The sequence below is a fragment of the Osmia bicornis genome, chromosome 4 (genome assembly GCF_907164935.1).
Source record: "Osmia bicornis bicornis chromosome 4, iOsmBic2.1, whole genome shotgun sequence".
Taxonomy (NCBI): Eukaryota; Metazoa; Arthropoda; class Insecta; order Hymenoptera; family Megachilidae; genus Osmia; species Osmia bicornis.
The window spans coordinates 5,544,537-5,569,073 of NC_060219.1; the positions used below are offsets into that span (position 1 = coordinate 5,544,537).

General features: G+C 35.0%; 2 protein-coding genes across 5 annotated transcripts; one reads left to right on the top strand and one right to left on the bottom strand.

Annotated features, from left to right (window-relative positions):
- Positions 1-5,786: 5,786 nt before the first annotated feature.
- On the bottom strand, positions 5,787-23,117 carry LOC114879851 (SEC23-interacting protein-like). Of its 2 annotated transcripts, none has more exons than XM_029195203.2 (9): positions 22,923-23,117; positions 13,198-13,620; positions 10,084-12,179; positions 9,004-9,489; positions 8,458-8,608; positions 7,839-8,281; positions 7,381-7,747; positions 6,900-7,227; positions 5,787-6,591 (listed from the first exon to the last, which is right to left on the bottom strand). In XM_029195203.2, exons 1-9 carry the CDS (start codon positions 23,053-23,055, stop codon positions 6,333-6,335), a joined length of 4,686 nt encoding a protein of 1,561 aa, XP_029051036.2. In that variant the 5' UTR covers positions 23,056-23,117; the 3' UTR covers positions 5,787-6,332. The 2 variants fall into 2 exon arrangements, with proteins under 2 accessions (XP_029051036.2, XP_029051027.2); XM_029195194.2 differs by having other exon boundaries at positions 8,458-8,635.
- On the top strand, positions 13,628-22,690 carry LOC114879862. 3 transcript variants are annotated; one of them, XM_029195216.2, is made up of 13 exons: positions 13,628-14,918; positions 15,077-15,165; positions 15,459-15,541; positions 15,606-15,707; positions 15,766-15,895; positions 17,222-17,428; positions 20,151-20,245; positions 20,353-20,664; positions 20,770-21,113; positions 21,208-21,367; positions 21,440-21,566; positions 21,632-21,805; positions 21,952-22,690. In XM_029195216.2, the coding sequence occupies exons 1-13, from the start codon at positions 14,611-14,613 to the stop codon at positions 22,137-22,139; spliced, it is 2,319 nt and encodes a 772-aa protein (XP_029051049.2). In that variant the 5' UTR covers positions 13,628-14,610; the 3' UTR covers positions 22,140-22,690. The 3 variants fall into 3 exon arrangements, with proteins under 3 accessions (XP_029051049.2, XP_046141284.1, XP_046141285.1); XM_046285328.1 differs by having other exon boundaries at positions 14,825-15,401; positions 15,444-15,541; XM_046285329.1 differs by lacking the exon at positions 15,606-15,707 and having other exon boundaries at positions 14,825-15,541.
- Positions 23,118-24,537: the final 1,420 nt, after the last annotated feature.

A 24,537-nucleotide genomic window follows, 5' to 3' on the forward strand; every position in this document is an offset into this window, starting at 1 on the left:
GAAGAAAATATCTAGTTCGCCATCGTATGAAATTGTTTAGAACAATCTCATCGTAGAAATGTATTTGGAGCGTGTGTAACGTACCAATTGATCATAAAATGATGATTTATTCCTTGACTTTCTTCTGTTACCTGAGTTTACTAATTAGATGTCTAATAATGATAGAAATAAAACGAAACGATGTACACTTTGTTGTCATTGAATTGAAAGACTAGAAACTTCGTCTACAGTGAAGAATATTTTGAAGATACTAATAAAATAGTGACATGCGATGATTCGATTTCCAGATAACATTGATTCTTCAAGGCTAAGATAAACTTGAACGTCCGAACCTGTTTGCTGAAGAAGAAAGTCGATGTTCCAAACTTGATTCTCGAACATTGACCTAACAACTTTCTTGATGCCCTCATTTTTCCTTCTTCATTCGGTTTCTTCGTTATTTATGATCACGTGTATACAGGGCGTTTCAAAAAGGTTGTATCAAAATAAAAAGAAAGCAACTATTAATAACAAAACAGATTTGCAAATTTTCTACCCACTTTTTATTCAAAGTGGTAATTATTCCAGACAATCTAACAATTAATAAAGTTTCATAATTACTATACACGTGATAAGGTAATTCTCGAGGGCAATAAAAATAGGTACAACCAGAAACTGTATCACAGAAACAACATTTGTTATGCCCTAGTTAATTAATGGAACCTGAAAAGATGCACCTGCTAATTGACACGTTTCTGCTTCATTGTATGCCTGATTAAGCGGGTACAAATGAAATATAATTCCATTCTACGTTGTCGAATTTATATCGTTACCCGAGCGCCACTATTTGACGATCGCTCTAATTAATCTACTAATTAACAACAAAAGCACTCGACCATTTGTAACGGTGGATCGTTATTAACTTTATCGTCACATTAACGCACACTAAATCGAATGAAAAAATATAATTCAGAGCTGTACAAATTAACCCCGTGTCACGTTTATAGCTCTAGATGAAAGTTTTAACGTGATTGCGCCTATCGCATCCAACCTTGATTTATTTTACAAACTTCTCGTTATCGTATTTTATTATCGACATCGTGCCACGGTTTGATAGAATTTTAAATGAACACTGTTTAATCGCGTTGTAGAGGCGGTGCAATTAATTAGTGGGACAGAATTCTTAATCACGCTATTGTTACGGATGAGAAAGTTTAATTTCGGACGAACAGAGTTGACGTAGAAAATTGTGTGGAAAATATACGAAAAATTGCAAGGAACTTATTATTACTAAATGTGTATTTCATATGAAATACCTGCTGCTAAACTAAATTCAACTTTAACCCTTTTAAATTTAAATTCAACCCTTCATTCAATAAACTGAAAATACTTAAAATAATAAATTCTTAAGTAACATAACCGAAGCAATAAACAGCTGAACGGAACAAAGGGAAACAAGAATCCTTAAAGTTCAATGTTGCTTTCAAATATCTTACAATCCTTTCAAACATTGAAGGAAACACTTTCCTCGAGTCAAAGAATAAGGAAAAGCTAGAAACCGCTGAGGGATAAGAAGATGACGAAAATAAAAAAGGAGCAGACATTAAAAGGATAGCGCTTTGAAGCCGGCAAGACGTTGCTCGAAGCGTCACGAGGACTTTTATTTATGAACTATCCACGTCGCGTGATTTACGAGGTGAATCGTTGGTCTATGAACGTGGATGTAGGTGCCGGCTGGTACGAGGGAAAGAGTTGTTGGAACTACAGGAAGGAAAAGAGGCTGGCGCGAAGAAGGAATAAAGGGAAAACAGGAAAGAAAGAAACATCCAGCGAAAGTAAGTATTAGGAAAGTGCAAGGAGGAGCAAAAAGGAAATGAAAAAAAAAAAATGGAACGAAACAAAGTTGGAGACAAGCAAAGAAGCAGCCGCAAAAGGCCACGAAGTCACCCACTGTGGCTGCACCTTACTCTGGAACGTCTCCAAATCTACTCTACAACCTTTTTCTATTTTAGCCCCTTATTTTTCCGTTCTTCTGATTTATCGTTTTATTGTTCGGCAGCCGAGTGCTGACACGACCGCCAAAACCAACCATCTCTAACAACGCTTCTCTGTCTTATGCTCCCATTTGTACATAATTTCGTAACGATGCTGGGTCTGGAACCAGCTGCATTTCCAGTCAAGAGTTTCAGATCATTTCTGAGTTGAAAAAAAAAAAAAATGAAAGATTGAAAAATATTATTGCGATTTAGTGTTTTCGTGATACAACTAATATTTACACATTAAACTTTCCTGTTTTTCTCCCTGGCAATATACTTCTATTATTTCCTTTTCATTTTACATTCATTTTATTTTCAGACCTCCACTTTCATACGTTCACATTTCTATCTCTATATTTTTACTTCTTTCACTCTGCCCTTTTCCATTCTCTCTCATTTTCCTGTATTTCAATTTTCTCTAATTGTATACTTTCCACGTTCTGCTGTTTCAATTTCTTCTATTTCAATTTTACCTTCGTATATTTCAGTAACCTGTAAACATTGCAGCAAATATCAGAAACGTTTCATGATCAAAATATTTGCATCGAGTAAACACGCTCTTCAAATTAATTCCAAATTTTCATTGGAGATTTAAGTCAACATCCGGTATCACGATAACTGTTAACGTGAATTTAATATCGAAAAGGCAGAAATGAAACAGCGTAACGTTGTAGTACCCAATCTATCGCCTTTAAAAGATTCAAGGGAAAACATTAGACATTCTTATGAACATTTGCCAAGTAAAGTACAGGTTCACTTCCTGTGTCAGTTACTTTAGTTTTATATGAAGAAGCATCCAAAGACTAGGTTTGTGAAACAATCACAGGTTTAGTTACGTTCTTTGAACATTGATGTCGTGATTTTGGCGAATCTCCAACGGGACAGAATGTATCTTTACCTTGTTAGGTTCCCTCGAATGCTGGCTTTTTGTTATTCAAGGATAAATAATCTGAATCTACTACCAGGCATTACTTTTTTATTGGCAGGTTCTTTTATCAGATACTGCCAAACCAGCACAGAATATATTACAGGCAACATTCGACAGTGGATACTGGGTCGTTCAAGACCTTACCTTACATTTATTTTCCATTGACTTGAGATTGTGATAATTGGGTGATATTCTAATGATTGAAGACATGAATAGATAAGTGAAATTTTTTAATTGAACAGAGGGAGGATCATCATCCACTAGGAAAGCAAAACTTGAATCAATTAAAACTCGATATCGAACGTAATTTTTGAATAAACCCGTCCACGTTAATCGTGCCATTTCACGATAACTTATCGCACTTTACAAACGGTCGATATAGTTTTCGGGGTATGTATCATCCGTGGAAATAACTGGAATGCTGCAGGCGAGTATCGATGAAAATCGCGAGTGTGTATGGAAAATACAAAGTGCGAACGAGTGTGTTACGATCGCGGCTCGTTTATCTTTGTAATAAACTCCGATGGGCAATCCCTTTCCAGCCGCGTGCTACACTTATGACCCGACAGCGTTAATTACCGGAATAATTACTACGGTTAAAAATCCAAGCATTGCATGGATACGCTTTGCTAACGATTAGATCAAACCATACGCGTGATTCGTTCTTAAAATTCCCATGGGTGTACCAGGTCTTGTAAATGAAGATAAATTAATGAAATCTTTGGTAGAAGACTAAAATAAAAATTCGAATAAAAATTGAGATTAGTCTACTGAAATTTGACTACTATTACCGCTACATAGTTTCTTCTTCATGGCAATGTATCCACAGATTCCTCAGTCGAATCTCAATTTTTGGAAAAACGTAAGGTACCTAACAGTGTCGCGATATCTGGCCCATTTCAAATGGCAGACAATTTCGGGAACTCGTTATCAGTGTCAGCACGTTATTCGAAATGAATGGTTAACCACGTTAACGGGGTCATAAATGCGTACACTGGCCAAAAGCTGAAGATTAATTTGAAACTCGAATTTGATCGCCAAATCTTGATAAAGTAAAACGAACAACGGATTCGTAATCCCGGAAAATAGCGCGAGATGGATGTGTGCCAAAAAATCGCCTGTCCAATCTGAAGGATCGAACAGGCAAAAATCCAAATTTCCAAAATTCATGCAACGATCAGTTTCCTACTGATCCATAGGATTAAAATTCAATCTTCTACAGATGAATTTAAAACAGTTCTAATCTTGTCTGTGTCATTTAATTAAAAACTAAAATCCACACACAATTTTTTTCAAATTCAAACCTTTTAGTAATAATTCCTGTCAGTTTTGCGCAAAATTCAATTTGCAACGTATAAAATAACAGAAATGGCTAAAATCTTGTTTATTTTCAATGTTTACTGAACAAAACCCGGTCATGCGTTTCACGTTTGGAAATTCCTATTTAATTAACGACACTCGAATAAAAAGTTTATATAAATGTCAGAATTATTCTACGACTATTAAATACATGATATTTTAAAAAATAAATAAAAAATAAAAAATAGGAAAGCATGCCTCAAATCTCAACTGAACAAGGAATTACAGAGTACAAGTATTATCGTTAGACTAAAAAGAAAAGACATGAACTCTTAACAACGTGGATTTAATAAACTTCAGCAACAAAAGAATACATAGAAGGGTAAATGCAGCAAGGTGCAAAAACTGACACAATTGCGTTCACAATGGCCTTGCAACATAAAATCGTAATATCTCGAGCAACCAAGTTGAAGTTATAACGAAAAGTGGCCATTAACTGTCATAAATACCGATAGTTAAACCGGGTAGAAAGATTTCACGAGGGAAATTTAGTTGATGAGATTCCAGAAACGAGAAGAGGAAACAATGGTTCAATAAGTCCGAATAAAACAATTGACACACTTATGAGAAATATTTGATAATTTCCAAATTCTACAAATTTACAGAAGACCTTAATAGAAATATCAAGTATTTTAAAACTATTTATTTGTCTAAAAAGTTTGAAATCTTCATTTAAGAAATTACTATAAAATTGAAAAAATTCATCTAAATTAATTACTATCTGTTCCATAAATTTGATCAGCATATAATTACCGATTTGATGAACCGAAAGATAAATAAGGTCATGTAAATATTATTTTACCTAGTTTTATTGCAATAGGGTTGAAACTGAACCGAAAACTACTCAACTGTTTCAGAAACGCAAAACCGTACAACAATTGCATGTGCAAAGGCAGTGCCTGTGCCTCTGAGAAGCCACGAAGTATCGCGAAAAACTTTAGTTTTGCCGCGACGATAAATCATCGTGAAATTCGCCCGGGCTGACAGGCATGTAGTTTTACGAGGGACTGCACGCAAAATGCAAAACAGACCCGCAGCAACCTTATGGGCTTGCACCGCAATTAATTAGCGTTTCGTGATACCCGTGCATGTGCCGAACCGCTCTCTTTTTTTTTTCTTTTTTATGTCAGCTAACTAAAAACTGCTCGCACGATAAGCTAACGCCATTTGATGATCCCCCGGGACGTGGTAGCACGGTTTTAAAAAGGACATGTAAGATCCGACCTATGATTACCACACGTTTACGACGGAATTGTTCCAGAAAGGAAATCAAAGATAAGTTTAACCACTGGAAAACATTTTTTTTTTCAAGTTCAATATATTTATATTTATGTATCTTTCTACCCCCCCCCCCCAAAAAATATAATTAAATGTGTTAATTGAATTTCTATCGTACCTAGTAGGAAAATTTTTATACTAAACAAGAGAAAAGAACAGGGATATATGTACAAAGGAAAGGGTACGACATAATAAAGTCTCCCTGCTACAAGAATAACCATATTTTATTAAAAGTCTTGCACACATGAGAACGTACAGCTAACTTCTCAGAATGCAAGGGTGTCTTTGAAAAAATTTATATATCCTATATACTTTAGACTCATTTATAAATCATTTATAAATTGTATATTTACAATAAACAATACGATTAACCTTCGTAACTTTACTTTCATCTAAAAACACCCCTCTTTTATCACGTGTGTTTACACCCTTTCAATATTTCATCCTAGAACACCCTCTTTGAAAACACAAATTGAACGCCTTAACCGATGTGCTCGAAAATTTTCATAGTTGACTAAACTCTGAAATAGCCCTAAGCAATCATTATTAACAACGTACGAAGGAACAATCGAGTGTGGCGAAATTTTCGATAGAATATCCTAACGCAACTTTTGTACAGAAACAAATTTTTTGATTTTCATCGTCCATCAAACGTCAGGTACAATGGCCAGCATCAACCTGATCAACAACTGTTAAGTCTCCCCACCGTAACCATGATTTATAAATTACAAATTGGGACGATCCTTTGTTGATCATGATTTTCGTACAAAACCAGCCTTTGGCGGTGGCCCGACCATTTTTTCCGGTATAGGCGCGGTTGGATCCATCCCCGCGGGCGACACCGATGGCCTTATTTCACAGTTGGTGGTTGAAGAGGTAGACGACGCTACAGACATAGAAGGGGACGTCCTTTCTATCGACAGTGTCTGTTGAGGAAGTTGTGCGTCTGTTTGAATACCAGCTGAACCGTATATTTCCTTCAAAATCATCAGCATTGTGTCCTCGGACTCCCTGTACAAACAAAACACTTGCAAATTTGAATATCTATTCTTCTTTCTTTAATTATTTCATTAAAGTGAATCTGTGATGTGTTTATGTTTATTAGGTTACTGCATATCAAATGGGTGATTTTGAAATATTGGAAGTCTAGCACAATTTCATGACATAAATGAGCTTACCCTGGATCAATTTAAAGCTTGAAATATAATATGATGAAAATGACCATATACATGCACCTTTCGTTGACGTTCTTAGTACAAATGGCTTATGATATAATGGCGGTATTTCGTGATGTAAATAATATAAACAATTTTACTAACCAGTAGCACACGTGACTTGTCAAGGCAAAAATATATTCGTTGATATATTCGAACGGCGCTTCCTGAAGAACGTAATCTATTCTTCGACCACCGTTCAATTTACCGATTTTTATCTCAGCACCACCATCGTCGTTATTTTGTTGATCTGTCACCGGTGGCGTTTGTTGCAACTGTTCTTCGACAACTTTGTCAATTTCCCGTTCGAGCAAAGTGTTATCGGACCGATGGAACAGGGCTAATTGATAAACCGAATTCCATGTGTTTTTCACGGAATCGATCACTTTTTGCTTTAGATCCGCTCCAACGCGTGCCATTGTTTCTTTCAATTCTAAAATTCAGCTCAATTATTACGAAAATAATTTTAGCAAATTCATACGCCTTTTTGAAGTTATTGCTTTAATTTCCATTGATTTTTATAAATAGCTGAGTGAAGAAATGATTTCGACCAATAGAAACGACGATAAACCCACCGATTACTTACCCAAATGCATTCTCTTTCGTCCTTTGTGATGAGGAATTAACATTGGCCGATATTTGTTAGCTTCCGGATTAATCAGAGCTTCTACTCTATACGCGACAGGATCGAACGGATGAAAGATATTGAAAAATGCTGGGCACGTTGGCAATATAAAATCTTCCCCAAGCATATCGATACCTCGAACCGTCACGAACATACCGATAGGGCTACCGAGAGCGAAAAAGGCACGTGGGTGAAAATTTAATTGCGGATAATGTATATAAGGCTGTCCAGTCCCGGCAACACCCATCACGTAACTTATCTTTTTACTAAGACTCCGTTTTAAAATTCGATTAGGCGACGGTTGAGATGGATCAGTCTCCTCGTTCTTCTGCAACAAAAATAAAACACAAAATTGTGTTATTATATCTTTTGTCGCAATTGTTTAACAAAGCCTGAAATAAGTGTTTATTTTTCCTTACTTGCTCCTCGTTAGCTTCCTGATTATCTTCGTTCGATTTATCTTTAGGCAATGGTGTCTGATGGCACAAAAGATCGAATAAAATCAAACTACCCAACGAATGACCACCAAGATAAATTCCTCCATTGAAATCTGGATTTCTCTCTTGGAAAAGAGTGTACAGTCTATTTATCTCGATGCCAACAGTCTGCATGATAGTTTGACAGTACACGGGACTAGTATAGAAAAGTATGTCTAGTAATGTATCGTTTGTGAAGTGCCGTAATTTTGGTATACTCTCTAATGTAATTGCTTGTAGCTTTTTGTCAATTCCAGTGTCCTCAGAGTGCAGTGTCGCGTGCCAAGAAATCGGTAAAACTTCTATCCGATTCACGACCCTCTGTTCACTGGCGGTTCGGTAATGGGATTGAACTAACTGCAAAGATATGCTTCGAAATTCATCCACTGTAATCATACGATTTGTCCTTATTACTAATTCTTATATGAAATTATATTAAATAATGTTTGGTAAACTTGAGCACTAATGTAATTCTTCAAAAGTAAAAAATTCTTTTTAATTCATTTTTCAAAAATCGATCAGTGCTCAGATTTATATATTATTTTATTGATTTAGGACGTACCAACTTCTTCTACGGTTCGGAATTTCAAGTCACAAACGCTTCCGATACCGTGAACGAGGAACAAAAGATGATCCACTTTTTCAGGTTCCCCGTCTTCGATATGAAACTCGTCCATACCCCTTTTAATCACCCTGGGTCTACTACCACCACCCTGTAAATATGCACTGTCCTCTGAGCCCTGTACAAATTGCGATTGAACATTTCCAACAGAGCCATGCGTGCGTGATTGAAAGAAATAAAAAAGAATGCGTATAAGCGGGATATAATATAAAATCTAGAATTTCTTTTTTTTTTTTTTGTCAAAAATTATTCTAAATTTCTAAAGCTAATATTAAAGCACACGCGTTTCACTGAAGCTATAAATTAAATGTTTCTTAACTGTAAAAGCAGTTTGCATTAGACACAATAGTGAAAGCGTGTTTAACTTAAGTACTTCGATAATTAGTTAACATTTGATGGGTATTATTGATAAACGCAAAGAAATAATTAACCCTTGGATGATGGTACAACAAAAATTTTCAAATTACAGTTAGAAGAAAAATTTACCGTGCTATTGCCCCAGGATGCAACTAATTCCTGAGAGCTAGGTGTCAAATAATGAACCTGAACCGTGGCACTATGGAAGATAATATATTCCCCATTGTTTAGATCAATCCTTCGGTTCCAATTATTCGTTATACACGCTTGTTTATACTCTTCCTCGAGTTTCAGGGCGGTGCTCTCATCGTAAGGAACGTATCTCGATTCTGTTGGTCCTTTGTAGAACCATGAACATCGTCTAACTTCCGTGGATTTTCCGCTCCAATAAACAGGAGATCTTTGACGTCGTAAAATGTCAACATCGTAACGACACCCGTCGGTGGCAACCGTCGTTTCAGGGGTGATTTCGGTGGAATTATAAACCTCTTCTAAGCGAAGGCTATCTTGCATGGAGAAAGGAAGCCATAACACTTTGTGTTCCACCTCCTTGCGATAAAACCAATGGTGGTACACCGCTCTGTACTGCATACGTTTATCTGACGGACCAGCAGCCTGAAATTTATTACGAACCGATGGATATTCACGGTTTCTATTGGTTACGATGAAAAAAACTATGGTTTAAAATTCATTAACGCAAAGCTAAAATATTCTTATTTTACGCAAGAGTGATTTATTTCTTACTTTCCCGAACGTAATAACTTTACGATTACGCAAACGAAGAAATCAGATTTTCTAACATGTTAATTATCATTCACTCTTTAATTCCTTCTTTCACTGTTTTAATTAGATCAAATGTACAATTAAAAAATGTAATAACGTTATGAAACGATTAGATACTATTACATAAGTTCATGCGTACAGAAGTGATCGTTATTCGTAAATGAATAAAAAAATAAATGATAATAAATTATATTTGTTTGTGTATGCATTCTAAAGCAGAGTTTGATAATTTTCTGACTATCTTAACATTAGGTGACCATGAGAATCTATTACAAAATGATTAATGACCTGATAGCCACAGTGAAAATAACTGTACCTGTAATATATTTATTTTATGATATTCTGAATTAATCAGCATAAGTATAAAATGGGGTAGGTAAGCTGGGAGAACGTAAATTGATCAATTATTCAAATTACATATCTTACCAAATTCTGAAAACTAGTAGGCACACCGTCGGTACCGGTCCGCCCAGCCAGCGGGTTAATTGACATTTGAACTGGGCTCAAAGTAGCCGAACCAGTGGGTTCAGGCACCGTTGTCATCACAACAGAAGGAAGGAACGCACTTCCGATTCCCCCTGGTATTTCTTGTGTATTCACTAATCCAGGTAAATTATCAAAATAACCTTGAGTTTGATTCACAACCGGTGAACCATAGAATTGATGCGTGGATATATGTTCCTGCAATTCGGTGGGGAATTGCGCAGGGTTATAAAACAAAGGTGGTTGTGGTAATGAAGTCGACGAACTACATGTTTCCACCATAGACGCTTGATTACTGTCCCATGGATTTCGTGGATGACTAACGAAAGAGGTAGTCAATGGCACTTGCTGCAGATCGTTTCTCAAAGAACTTGTCGATAAATCAACATTCGTATTGAAGAACGTGCTGGCAGGCGGTGTGAACGTATTTAAAGCCTCAGAAAACGTGTTCAAATTTGATGTCTGGTCTGCGAAGAAATCAGCACTCGATGGGAAAGACTGTGTCTGAAAGTACTGTTGCGATGAAACACCATCACTTTGCGATGCATCGATCTTTTCGTGTGCACCACTTGATTCTTGATGGCTCAAGTTAGATCGCGATGCTTCCTGACTCGCTATAGGGTTACTCAACGTGTCTACCTTTGGCGAATCACTATTTTCCCTGATGTTATCCGACTTTACAATGCTAGGGCTTCCGACAGCTTGATCTTCCGCTTCACTTCTGTCAGGTTTCGTCGATAAATCCTCCTTCTGTTCGGCCAACAAGTGTTCTAACTTTTCCGAAACTTGAACCGCAGAAACTGGGCCGAACGTTACGGTAGGTTTCTTTTCTGCGGTGGATTGGGTTACGTTCTGTTTTAAAATCGAATCCGACCGAGTCGAGCTGTTATTTGCTTCTTTCTCCAAGTTGGGCGTCCTTGAGGAATCTCGCTTACTCGTGTAACCATCGAAACCGAAGAAGGAAACGTTGGCTGGTGTATTTTGAGGAGTAGCGGGTTCCGGAAATTCTGAGAAGATCGGTTGAGAGGATGATAAAGAAACACGTGGCTTCTCAGATAGGGAGACGGTGTCGCTAGTTGGATTTTGATTTTGAGATATTCTACGGGAAGGGTCAACCGATCCAGTTGTCAGTGGACTAGCTCTAAACGATTCTTGCTGAGAATTTGACTCGGATAGTTCTGGTGTTGAATGTTGTATCGATGGCGAAGATGTAGCAACTGATGGTTTAATGAATTGATTACTTTGAGTCAATGGCACAGGTTGGTGACTCTGAGTCGACGAAATTGGTTGACTACTTTGAGAAGATGAAACTGATTGATAAGTTTGAGTCAATGATACAGATTGATAACTTTGTGGCGATGGAGTTGGCTGTTTACTTGAAGTTGGCGAGACCGATTTACTACTTTGAGTAGAAGCATTCGAGTGGTAATTTTGAGTCGATGAAATTGGCTGAAAGCTTCCAGTAGATGTAATTGACTGGTAACTTTGAGTCAACGGCACGAATTGATTATTTTCATTTAACTGAACTGGCTGATTATCTTGACTCAACGACACAGGTTTGTAACTTTGAGTCAATGACACGGATTGGTGACTCTGAGTCGATAATACCGGTTGAGTACTTTGAATTAACGGCACAGATTGGTAATCTTGAATCGATGGTACCGACTGCTGAATTTCAGTCGAAGGGATCGATTGATTACTTTGGATGGGTGAAACTGATTTATAACTTTGAGTAGATATAGTTGACTGGTAACTCTGAGTCGATGGAACCGGTTGATGATTTTGAGTCGCTGGAACCGACTGGTAAGCTTGAGTCAACGGCACAGATTGGTAATTTTGAGTCGTTGGAACAGACTCGTAAGTTTGAGACGGAGAACCGATTTGGTTAGGATTAAATATAGTCGGAACCGCGACACTCTGAGGAACGAATGCTGACTGTACCACTGGAGTTGAATACTGCTTGGAAGTATTCGAAGTTAGATCAGGTGGTGGCGCATATTTCAGACGTCGTTGATTGCCCAATCGATACGAAATAGGTCCTGAAAAAAGAAATTCTCTCCTTTAACAGTGACACCACGTTACTGTTCTAGGATTAAAGCAGTATATTTCAATTTTGAAACGAAATTTCTTAATCGAAATAAAAACTATCAGGAGATTCTAATCTACTTATACAAAGATGAAAATTTCCTACTCAAGCAAGAAATTATTTCTAGAGAAGAAAATCAGTGAGTTCATATCATTTCAACCTTCTTATCTTCTCACGTGTTTACAGAAGACTATCTTTTTTGCAAAAATGAAAAACTTATTCATTAGCTTTTATTTACAGCTTTCCTATGTATACTATATGCAGAAGAAACACGTCATTCAAAAGATAAAAAAATTTCCTCTAGTCTTTAACATAAAACGCTTTGTATAAACGTATCATGTATTTACGTGTGCGTTTAAACTGTATTCAAAGTTCAAAGTTCATTGCATTCGTTAACGTAATCGACGCATTTTCTCGCAAAAAACGTAAGACACTATTAACACATTGTTTTCGGGCGTATTTTTCATCAATCCACCACATTAAACGGGCAATTTTATCAGATTCGTGCGCGAAATTACGTTTCACGTAAAATAGCTATAACGTCGGAACTATTGATTATGTCTCACAACGGCCGACGCCTAATTTTTACTGTACAACGTGTTTTATAAACGTCTCCCGCTCTCTACCAACAGTATGCAAAAGACGCATTTAAGCGTATCTCGCAAATAACGTATTAAAAATCATAAGACAATAAGACATTGAATCAGTCATTATTAATCTATAATTCAGTGATTAGATAGTGATTGATATGGTCAATTCTAAGAGAAAAAAAATATCTTTGGTAAGCACAATACACATATCTCAATTTCTCTGACAAACATAACGTAATTAGCATTTTAACGTCAACGATGACTCATTTATTATAAATCTAATCCAACGAGGAGGAAATGAAATACTAAACTATTATTGCAAAGAATTTCAACGTCAACAAGACGTTTCTAACCAGGAAGTTTAGAAATTTACAAACTTACCGTTAGTCGACGAAGGAAGCGTGGGCGGCAAGGTCGGTTGCGGAGGAGCTGACACACTTCCGGTACTGCCTTCAGCGGACCCCACGAAATTCGTACGTCGAGGATCGTGAAAATTTGCAATTATTGGCGGTGACGTGTCTCTTAGAGAATCACGAGGTTCGTGCGAAGGCACATAAGGATTACTACTCTGATGTTCTTGCTGTCTATTCGTCTGAGATCCTGGGGAATCGCCCGTTATTGACGACAGAGACAAATTTGGCAAAGAAGACAGGATAGATGTAAAGTATCCTTGTTTTGCTGGCTGATTTACTGAATTCTTGTTCTCGTCGGAATTCAAAGGAATAGGTGTGAATTCGTTGTCTGCATCGGTTGAAGTCTTTTGATTGATTGGTTCCTGCCCTACGAAGCTGTCCAATTCAGCATCTAATACAGAAATTTTTATTATCAGTTGAGTCCTTCGTCAAAGAATTTCGTTTTGCTTTGAACAAATGTGAACGGGTTACACTCAGTTCATATTGCAGTAGTACAACTGTTGTTGTTTTTCTAATATTACATAGATTTCTTTCAAGATGGTTGCGACACATTTGTAGTCATTGACGTAATATTACGCTTCTTTTGATCCATATCTGGTTACTAAAAACGTAGTCATAAAAATCACCAAATCCATTTTCTAAGAAACAAATCTCCTTCCACTTCAGTTCTTAGAAGACATTAGGACAAATGACCTAGATTCTTAAAACTCTATTACCTACCTAGAGGCATAACATCGTGAAACTTACATTTATACACTGTTATTTATTGTATTCGTGAATATAAGAATTTTAAATAATTTAATGAACCATAAGAAAGGGAATGTTATTAATCCAATCTCATATTTCTTTCCACCCCAAAAAATATATAGAAATAATTCCTACATTTTAGGTCCACATAGAAATACTAAAATTTCAAAATATTAGGTGGATATATAATTTTGTGGAGCATTATATAAGTTTCATTACAAATGTCACTCCACATTGGAAGGTGTTAAAGGTCTCATAGTTCCTAATAACCGTAAAGACGTCAGCTGGATTATTCAGAAACGGTCAATATTGAACAGGATACAATGAACGTAAGTCATTGAAATGACAAAGATAAAGCTGGTGTCTCTTTTTACTCGTGTCGATCGCACTAGGCATCCTGACAGACCTCGAATTACTTCGATTTCTATACACTCTATCACATCCTGTACACGTCAAACACCTGCGATTGTGCAACGAAAGCACGTTTACACCTAGATTTACTTTGTCTGTCGTGTTATCATTCGAACGGACACATTACCCTTTTGTAAACGACCAAGCCCGGAAACCTTATAAAGTAACTTAACTCGATTTTTATTGCCAGTCGCCGGTTAAGATTCTTCCCGAAACATTCGTCATGTATTCGCAAGCATTATTTTTCTATTCGGTGATCTATTATAGTATTGTTCGCGTTCAGTGTACCGCAATCTTTCTTACCACCCCGCCTGTAAATCCTATCGATAGAGATTCCAGGGACAGGTGGAAATTTTTGGGAGAAAATGTGCCGGTGGAAGAAGGCTCACCACCGTTTGATTGGAAGTTTCAAAGAGAATTACCTTACGAGGGTGTTTCGATAGGAGGTTGGGTCAATAATGAATTCTTTCAGAAGTTCAGAGAAGATAAGGGTGAAGGAACTGTGCTGTTTTCGGTGGACGAATGCTCTAGGTATTTATAGATACTCAGGATATTTAACAGGGTATATCTACTTGGATACTTCAAAATTTTCGATATTACTTTAAAATATAAACTTAATTTAATCGAAGTAAAATTAATAATGTTAAAACACGTGGCAATTTACTTTAGTATATTCTTTTGATACAAAGGTACTGCATCAAAAATGGATCCAGCGAGGATGACGAGGATTTTCAATATATGAATCTGTTTTGGACTGTTAATATTACAGATATAACGGGTAAGAAATGCTGAAAATGTAGCGAACTATTCTAATCTTGAAGATAAGACAAAGAAGTTTGTAAAAAAAAAAATTAACTCTAGCTATCATCGACAAATGGAGAATCTTACATAAAGTATCAGCAACGTTGTGTCTACATCACTAATATCTGATTTGGCTATCAATCACAGATATAGACATAACATTTAGTTAATAATACATTCAATAACAAAACCACAAACTTTTATTTGCTACTGTTACTATATCTTTAGAAAAAAAAAAATAAAATCAAACTTTAATTACAAACATTTCAGACGATCTTTTATCAAATGATCTGTCAAGATTAATGCCAGAAACAAATGTGCAAGGTTCGAACAACAGCCTCGGGAAATGTCAGGTAAAGTTTAGTTTAATCTGTCCAAACACTCCAAAGGCATTCGCAATTTTCTTTATACTTTTAGATTTACCTTGACCTGGATTGCAACACAAGTGAAACAGGGACTGCAACGAATTATATAAAAAATATATCTAAAAACTTTAACAAACCCGATTTTCAACCCTCTGTACGTATAATTTATTATATAAAATGCTATATTAATTAAGTCCATTATCTTTTACCAGGTAAAATTAGTGGAAAGATATAATTTAAATAACCATACTGAAATAAAGTTTATGGTGGATACTGTGATAAACAGAATTATCATAAATGTAGATGGGAATGTTTCAAATGCTATGATTCGAGTACCAATTGGTAAGTGATCATAAAATTTTAATTAAATATTCTAAAAAATTGGAGAACATTGGTTGAAGTGATCAACATTTTAATTTCTAGATCATATCTAATAATTTTTCATTAATTAAAAAAAAAAAAGAAACTGTTGTTTATTCCATAGAAAATGACCTATTCAGTTATAAATAAGTTTGATAAATATTAGAAAATATGCCTACTGAATATCATAAAATTTATTGAAAAACCCCCAGTGTGATTGCGAATGCTATTTGGTGAAATTTCTCGTTGAATTTAACACATCAATCGAAGCATCGATTGTATAGATTATAATTAATCGATACAGGAATTAACAAATGCATAGATGAAGGTTGCAACTCTAACCACGTGCTTTAGTTCTATCGTTTCTAATACGGCCACGTTCGCTGTGTAACGTAAACTAAAAATAATTTTCGACACTGGGGTACGTAGGTTGGCCCGGTGAAATTATAGCACTAGACAATTTCACGTATGCGTTCATTGTAAGGCAGGTGCGCGTATTTTAATAAAAATGCTTATTAGTATCTCTACGATAATGAATAATAATTATTCAGTGATTCTAATTATTAGAAGGAAAGATCCCAAATTTGAAAATTCCAAAAATTATAAAGCTTTGTGAATATACGGAGGATATTCTCCTAATTGCAATACAATTTTTGTAACTCTGCAATTTTCAATCCAAGGGGATGAAAATACCCTTAAACCTTCCATCGCTTTTCATTTTTATTCTTTCTCTGCTCCAAAAAAATTGTACAAACAAAAATTTCTCGGTTTTATTATATATTTTATAAGGGCGTTTACTATCCTCATAAGCTAAAAACGAACACCAGTAAAGGAACTGCGTGTTAATCAAAAGGCCATCTACATATTCACAAAGTTTCGTCATTTTTTTTTTTAATTTCTGGATATAGGATCTTTCCTTATTAGTTTATTGTACACACCTACCTTATATTGTACTATCGCACACTCTTGTTTCACGTCAGATATTAATTTCCACGAATAACGAATCTAATTCCTCAATAAAAAATGACAAACGTATGATAGCCAATATGTTACTCTCACTGTACATCAACAATTTCACATATAGCCTACCGTTCACGAGTATCGACCCCACCATGATCTGGAAGAATTCCTTTCAATCGTTTTCACCATGAAAATCTAACCAAACAACGCTTCACACAGAAATGTTCATCGCTATTTGTTCTCCTATAAATATAATCCTCCCAGGAAATGACGTTTGCATGCTTTTATATTAACGATAGAAAGACAAGTATACGGAATTTCTTGTTTTTTAATTAACTAATGCAACAGCTTCGAGGAACGGTCGTGAAACAATGATCACTTGGACACGTAAGGGCTACGCGGATGGGGTCAGAATCGACACACGAAACCCGCCACCTGGCGAGTGGTGGGTGAAACTCGTAGGGGATGATAACGCGAAATACCACTTCCAGGTTGAGGGCGTCATCGAAGAGAACCCTCCGGGCAAACTGTTTTCTCCGGCACCGAGAATTAGTGGTAAGCGAACATTTTTGTCAATGATAAGGGGTTGATTTAAGAAACCTGAATTGATCATACTTAAGGTGGAATTTTGATTTACAGTATTTTTTACGTAAAAGTTTCAATGTATCGATCGAAAGTCAGATCTCCACGCGTGAAAGACAATAACAATTCAATTATCAATACTACATAGAACACCACACATGTCAATAAACGTATCCATCAAAAGAACAAAGAGTAATACGTTTTGTTTTACCAGAATAAAAAAAAATGTTGATAGGAGTCATCTGTTCCCATTCAGAAGCGGTAAAATCAAAGGAAATATAACAACAGGCGGTATTCTGTTTCAAAACATATTGCTTCTCGTATAGAGATTCTATACCGTACATCGTAACTAAAACTGATGTTTGTTTTTGATAAAGAAAATCTTTTAATATTTCTTTTGACAAATTTTTTTTAAAGATGAAATATTAAATCTCTTTAAACATGGGAGCCAAAAATAAAATTAGAATTATTTAATATCAACATAAACTTCAATCTCATTATTTGTCTTAAGACTGCAGAAATTATTCTCAAGTCACGAACCGTACAAAAACAAAAGGCGAGCCGAATTTAGTCCATCGAACATACTTTGCTGACCCAGGCTACAGTAGATAAATATCCGAACACTTTGGCCACCATGACTAATTAAGCAAATATAAACGGTAGTTTTAAGTTAAATTCTACTGAAATAGCAAATTAAAGTATTATATTGAAGAATCAATCTTTTTTATTAATTATTAATCAAAATTTAAAGCACCTATCACCAGTTACCATCATGATAGCCAACGTATAATTATAATAATTTATGACATAATCTGCGGTACTAGATATGGCTGTATCTACTGTGGTCAACACGTTGGCTGCCGCAGTGAATACGGGCGTACGTAGTAAGACCCCACAATAACCATTATCAAGGATACTATAATTTTGTTAATTTCTGCTATTAGTATACCATTTTACATTAATAACGTAATAGTGATAATAAAATTTTCTTTCCTAACAATACAATCAAAAATTTGGATCACCAATCAGTGATGGTTTCCATAATACAACTTTCTGAACAATGATACCAAAGTGTACAAATTTGAATCAATCACTGGTGACCTCCGCAACACAAATTTAAAAGAGGTTCAGAAAGTGCATAGAGAAAGAAAAATGCATACACTTCTCTGAAACAATACAAGGTGCAATACACTTGGTGTAGCCTGGTTTCTTAATGGCAACTCATCGATCCGTAGCTCGTGACACAACGAAAGCTTACCTCGATGCAATAAATGGACGCGGACAAAACGTAACTAATCGCGAAAAAATGAACGAAGGCTAACGGACACTCGGTTTGCGAATCGTCGACGAAACAGCATCGAGTATGCACGCGTCGTTCTTCAAAGTGTTCCCGACGCCGCGTCGTCCATCTGACAACTGGCTAGGCGAAAGAACCAGCCGTTCTCACTTGCTGGCTCGAAGATACGAGCTGTTGTGCAATCCGCTATGATCGTGCCCTTTGCACGCCAGCTCGCGTGTTCTCTTGACGCACGCGGGATTCAGGAAGGAATAAAGATTCGCCAATTTTTCTGCTGTTCAGATTAAGAACAACAGCTGGAGCGTTAGGTCAGAGATGTCCAAACCTTGCCCCGGCCTGAGTGGATCTCTCCCACTCTGGCAGAAGAGCACCCCCGTCAGGGGAATTTCCCTCGGCCAGACTCGGTCGGTAACATTGGTAACTGAACTCCTCAAAATACAGTAGAGTAGAATTATAACTTTTCATTCCATTATTTGAAACCATTTACTGATCTTTATCACGATTGAATGATCTGAACCCTTGAAGCTAGATTGGTCTCTAAGGCTAGAACCTAAAGTACACTAAGCATAGAGGCTGGTAGCAAAAATCCATTTACTATACTCGTGTAACAAGGGGTTAATATAGTAGAATAAATGATAGACTGGAGGTACAATAGGTGGTAGCAATATTACCTTATCACTATACTTTCCCATTCTACTCTAAAGATTCTATTAATTGCACCAACAAAAGTAATCTAAAAAATTGACGATAAAACATGTTTCGACACATGACCCACAAGTACTAGTACTGAAACGTTCAGAAACTTTTTCTTTAAATCATTGTATTTGTCTTATATTGTTTCTAGTACCATGAGATCCAACCTGTTATCTTACTGTTTCTTCTATTCACTAAGATGACTCTATCTATATACGTACGTAAATGCACTTGGTTTAATTCTCCACTGATAAGAGCTTTCAATGGCAACTATCTAAAGCAAAATATTTATATTCATTGAACGGATTACGCATTCGATAGACATGCAAATATCATTGATATTGTAACAAACAGAAATCATATTTCCTCTATATTTATAGTCATGATGGTTTATTACAAAAGCATTTTATGCCTCACTGTTATGACTTCAGGAATTCTTCTAATTAATCATACTACGTAAAATTTATTGAAATGACGTGTTAAACATTTTATAAATATAGAACATTACGAATAAGCTTCCTTAAAAAATGATTCTTTAATCATTTCGCTACTGGAACCAGTCATTTTGATTGCTTTGATAGGGAACTAATAGTGACTCATCATGTGTTATGCAATTGGATTCCACTTTTTATGCCTTTTTGCTCAACAAAAATTGACGATCATTAAGAATTCAAATAATGCGGCAAATGAACAATTTTCTTTCAGGAAATAACGATGTAATAACGATTACACCACATCGTTTAAATATTCAACGTGATCCGATTCTAAATATAGAAGAAAAATCCGACGATTTCCTGAAGGTAAAGTAAATTGAATTCTTAAAATAATAAATAAAATAAATTCCTCTTGATATATTTCAACGAACAATGAAATTTAACAACGACAAGCACGTAATTAATCCTTCTAGACAAACGATTCGGAAGTAATTAAAGCTGAACAACGTAATTTGGACGCAAGAAACAATTCTAAATTAGTGGATGATAGACAGATAACTCGAGAAAGATCTTTGAAACGACGAACATTCCTCCAAGAACAAAATGAACAAGCAACAAAGGAAGAAACAAATAATAATGAATCATCGGTAATTATTTCCAATACTGATAATGAATTTATTAATTACGCCGAGTATGTTACTTTTATGGACGATGATGGAAACGCAACTATTCCGAAGAAATTCGATAATGGTGACAAATTATTTGAAAAAATGTTTCCAACCGAGGTAATTTTATTCATCAATCTCTTCCTAAAACATCTTTTGAATTAATCAAATAGTATGAAAGAAACTGCTAATATTTATTCACTGAAAATTACTTGATTAATACAGGAACAGGAAAAAATTCGTGCAAGATCTTCAATCGATGCGGTTGAAAATCTCGACATTGATAACAGTGAACCACTAAAGGCAAACAATATTGATATATCTGTGAGAAAAATAGAAACCCTGGACAATGATGAATTATCTGAAGAGCTGGTAAATTATGCCAATCGAAATACTATTGAAGAGAAAAAGATGCTCATAGAAGTAAACAGAAACAGCAATTTACTTGTCACACCAGGAACAATACACAGAATAGTTTTTGATGTAATGAACAACTGTGTTTTACCAGTGAGATATGCATTTCAAGTAAAGAGTACACCTTTTAAACTATACAATGTTCAACCCCTCTAGTAAGTGATTAGCTACCAACTAACATTATAATTATTTATATTGTATCAAATTTGATTATACAGTAATACTTCATTTATTATTATACATTTACAGTGCATGGATTTATCCTGGACAAATAAGTAAGGTAGCAGTGGATTTAATTGTACCTAATAATGCTGCACCAGATACAGCTAACACAGTTACTTTCTTTATTGTGGGCACAGAAATAAAGGAGAAATCAGTATATCTATATGTACAAGGTTCAGTCTCGAAGGTAATCATAAATACATCTATTTGAATATTAAAAAATCTCTTTCATTTAATTATTAAATGTTGCAATGTTTAGTTGACTGATGATGTTAAACCAAAGATCGAATATTCATTCAATAACAATTGTGCTGGAAAACTAGCAAAAGATCATTGCTATAAATCTCACTGGAGTATAGATGTTACAATTGAAGACTATGATTCAGGTATAAACTAGAATTTTTAATTTGTATTTACAAATAAAAACATTTGTTCCATCTATTGATTATAGGTCTAAAGCGAGTAATTTCATCTCCAAGGAATATTTATCCACGTACAGAATTTATTAGTGGTACAAGGAGTCCTGTAACATTTTATTATTCTGCTACCTGTTGTGACACAAGTGCTAAAATTACAGCTATAGATCTACTAGATAATTATAACACCTATACAGTAGATGTTACAGGTAATCATTTATATTAATATTATTACCACAGTGGTTAATGCAAATCTTTAATCTTTTGATAAACATATGGATATATTCCAAATGTAAGTTACAATTATGATCACTCATACATATTTTTCACTTAATATGAACATTTATTCTTTTAGCATGGAATAACTTATCAGAAGCAGAGATAGCAGCTATTACAATGGGAGCACTGTTAGCTTTATTACTTATTATTTTGATCATTATTATAATAATATACTGCTTTCGAAGAAAGAAGAGCCTTGATCTACCTTATACACAAAGATATGGATCTAGACCTCCAGCAAGTGCTGAAAGAACTAACTTTTAATTCCTCATTTGTACTAACAAAATTTATATTATACATGTAATATTCTTTATAATTTAGATTAACATTATAATTAAACTTTATTTGTACCACATATATTTGTAGAAAATGTAAATACTTAAATTTTAACATTACTTTTATTATTACATACGACTGCAATTATACCCTCCATTTGTATTTTGTACAAATATATTTTAGAAAATAAAGATATAATTGTTATATGTATAGTGGCCTAAACATTAACGTTTATCTACCAAAGATTACATAATAAAATAAATATTACAAAATCTAAAACCTAACGCTTATTCAGTGAATTATTATGAAATCATGAGACAAATTATATGAAACTGGTTAAACCTACATATCTTTGATTTGTACATTGCTGTATTTCGCAATATGGAATGTAATATAGATTCAATTTTAAAAAATGTCACAGAAGTGGATCAAATATCCATATTTATTTTATGGATAAGAGTATGAAATGCAATAAATAAAATTATATGGTTTCATAATTTTAAGATTAATAAAAAGATAAATGAACACCAAAGGTGTAATGTTTGCTTCATTGCTGATCACATAAATAGAATGTATACACAGATGGTTGATTAGATACTGATGTTACCTCCAAATGTACAAAGATAGACGAAAGAAACAGACAAATAAACAAGAACGAAATCAATTAATATTATAATAGCTATTATTTATAGCTTCTGTCACGTGCTGATGAAATCAGAAAAAATATAAACCTACAAATGCCCCACCCAGGTGTTTCGCTGACAAACTCACCATCGCGGAGTACCGCAGGTGTAGCAGGAGTGACAGGCACCAATAATGCAGTTTCGGCAAAATTGTCGAAAGGGAAACCTTCACCAGCTGCTGTCAACAACGGATTTTTTACTTTACGTGATGCACCACTCATATTTGCACTGACGTTTGCACCACGCGCCTGAAACTACTGCCATCAAAAGATTTCTAAATCATAAAATACTTAATTCACCATAGAGTACACATAACTGAACTCTACCGCCACGTCCACGTAAGCACATATGTTATAGAGGGCGCAATAAACAGGTCCTCTGGTATACCTGCCTGATATTACTTACGCTACTATACCGATTTACCGACAGCGCCAAACCCACTAAACTCATTTAACGGGCACCTCGTTTTTAACAGAAACGTAATTAAAATTTTAAAAACGTCATTCTGAAACAAACCGTGAACTTTTTACTCGCAACGCTAAAGTATTCAACATTATAAAGCAAAACTCTATCTTATTAGAATTAAATTAGACTTAATTAGAATTAAAATTCTATATTAAAGCAATGCAAAAAGTAAACGCGATGTTTAAAGTTCGCAACACTAAGCCAAAATCGCGATTATCTTTTGTACGAAACACTAAATTGAACCGTGATCGATATTGATTCGCAACACTAAATTGAACTAAATTGGAAAAAAAGGACTGTGTTAAAAACTCTATGCAATGAAAAAGAATTTAATGTAAAAAATTGAACTTGGCACTTTAACTGCAAATGAAATTAAGAATTCTTTATAAAGAAAAAAGAATTTACGCTGAAAATAAAAAAAAAAAAATAAAACATTCTCGGTCGACTCCCTCCTCAGAGCAAATTTTCAAGAAAGCGCAAAAGGTATTCAAGCAGATCACTCTGACTTGGAAATCTACCTGTCGCGAATTGTCTTCTTGCATATGAATTGTTCAATTTTTCATGAACATGAAAATAAGTTAAACTTCGCTATATTATGAATGAAATTTTACTACTTGTAAAAAATTCTCAAATTATATTCGAGTTTACAATGTACAAAATGTAATTAAATCAATGTGAAAGCATCATTAATATGTATATCCAGTATACATATTATATTACCAATATTATATCGATTTGAATCTTTACAATAACTAAATCAGATGGTATCTGACCTCTCCATTAAAGGAAAACTAAATAAAATTGTTTCTGTATTTACTTAATTTGAAAATATTTCATATTCCACGTTTTATTATAAAATTGTATCATGAACATTTAAAAGCATTCATATATTTCATAAATATCTATTGGAGTATGTGAAATAGAAATAATACTTAAACGCGAAATACAAGAAGACCTAGCCTGAACTAAATGAAATGAAACACAATAAAATTGTTACTACTCATGAGTATAATCATACCCATGGTCACTATGCTCGCCAACCACATATACAACCAGTAACCCGTGTCGATTCAGACCATTCGTCCTACGACATGATTGGACACTGGAGGAACCATAAAGCATGCGACTCATCGTTCGCAGATATACTCTTCTTCCGACAGTCAAGAAAGAGGATGCTAACAACCAGGTAGCAGGTTGTTACTCAGGGGAAGAGGGAAGTCATCAAAGATGTTATCGAG

Excerpts from the sequence above, each read along its gene's own strand:
- LOC114879862 (XM_029195216.2), top strand. The coding sequence starts at position 14,611 with ATGTATTCGCAAGCATTATTTTTCTATTCGGTGATCTATTATAGTATT. Across the intron at positions 20,246-20,352 it reads AATCCGACGATTTCCTGAAG|ACAAACGATTCGGAAGTAAT; the intron begins GTAAAGTAAATT and ends TAATCCTTCTAG. Across the intron at positions 21,114-21,207 it reads TACAATGTTCAACCCCTCTA|TGCATGGATTTATCCTGGAC; the intron begins GTAAGTGATTAG and ends ATACATTTACAG.
- LOC114879851 (XM_029195194.2), bottom strand. The coding sequence starts at position 23,055 with ATGAGTGGTGCATCACGTAAAGTAAAAAATCCGTTGTTGACAGCAGCT. Across the intron at positions 13,621-22,922 it reads ACCTGCGGTACTCCGCGATG|ATGCTGAATTGGACAGCTTC; the intron begins GTGAGTTTGTCA and ends TTTCTGTATTAG. Across the intron at positions 9,490-10,083 it reads CTACTAGTTTTCAGAATTTG|GCTGCTGGTCCGTCAGATAA; the intron begins GTAAGATATGTA and ends AATAAATTTCAG.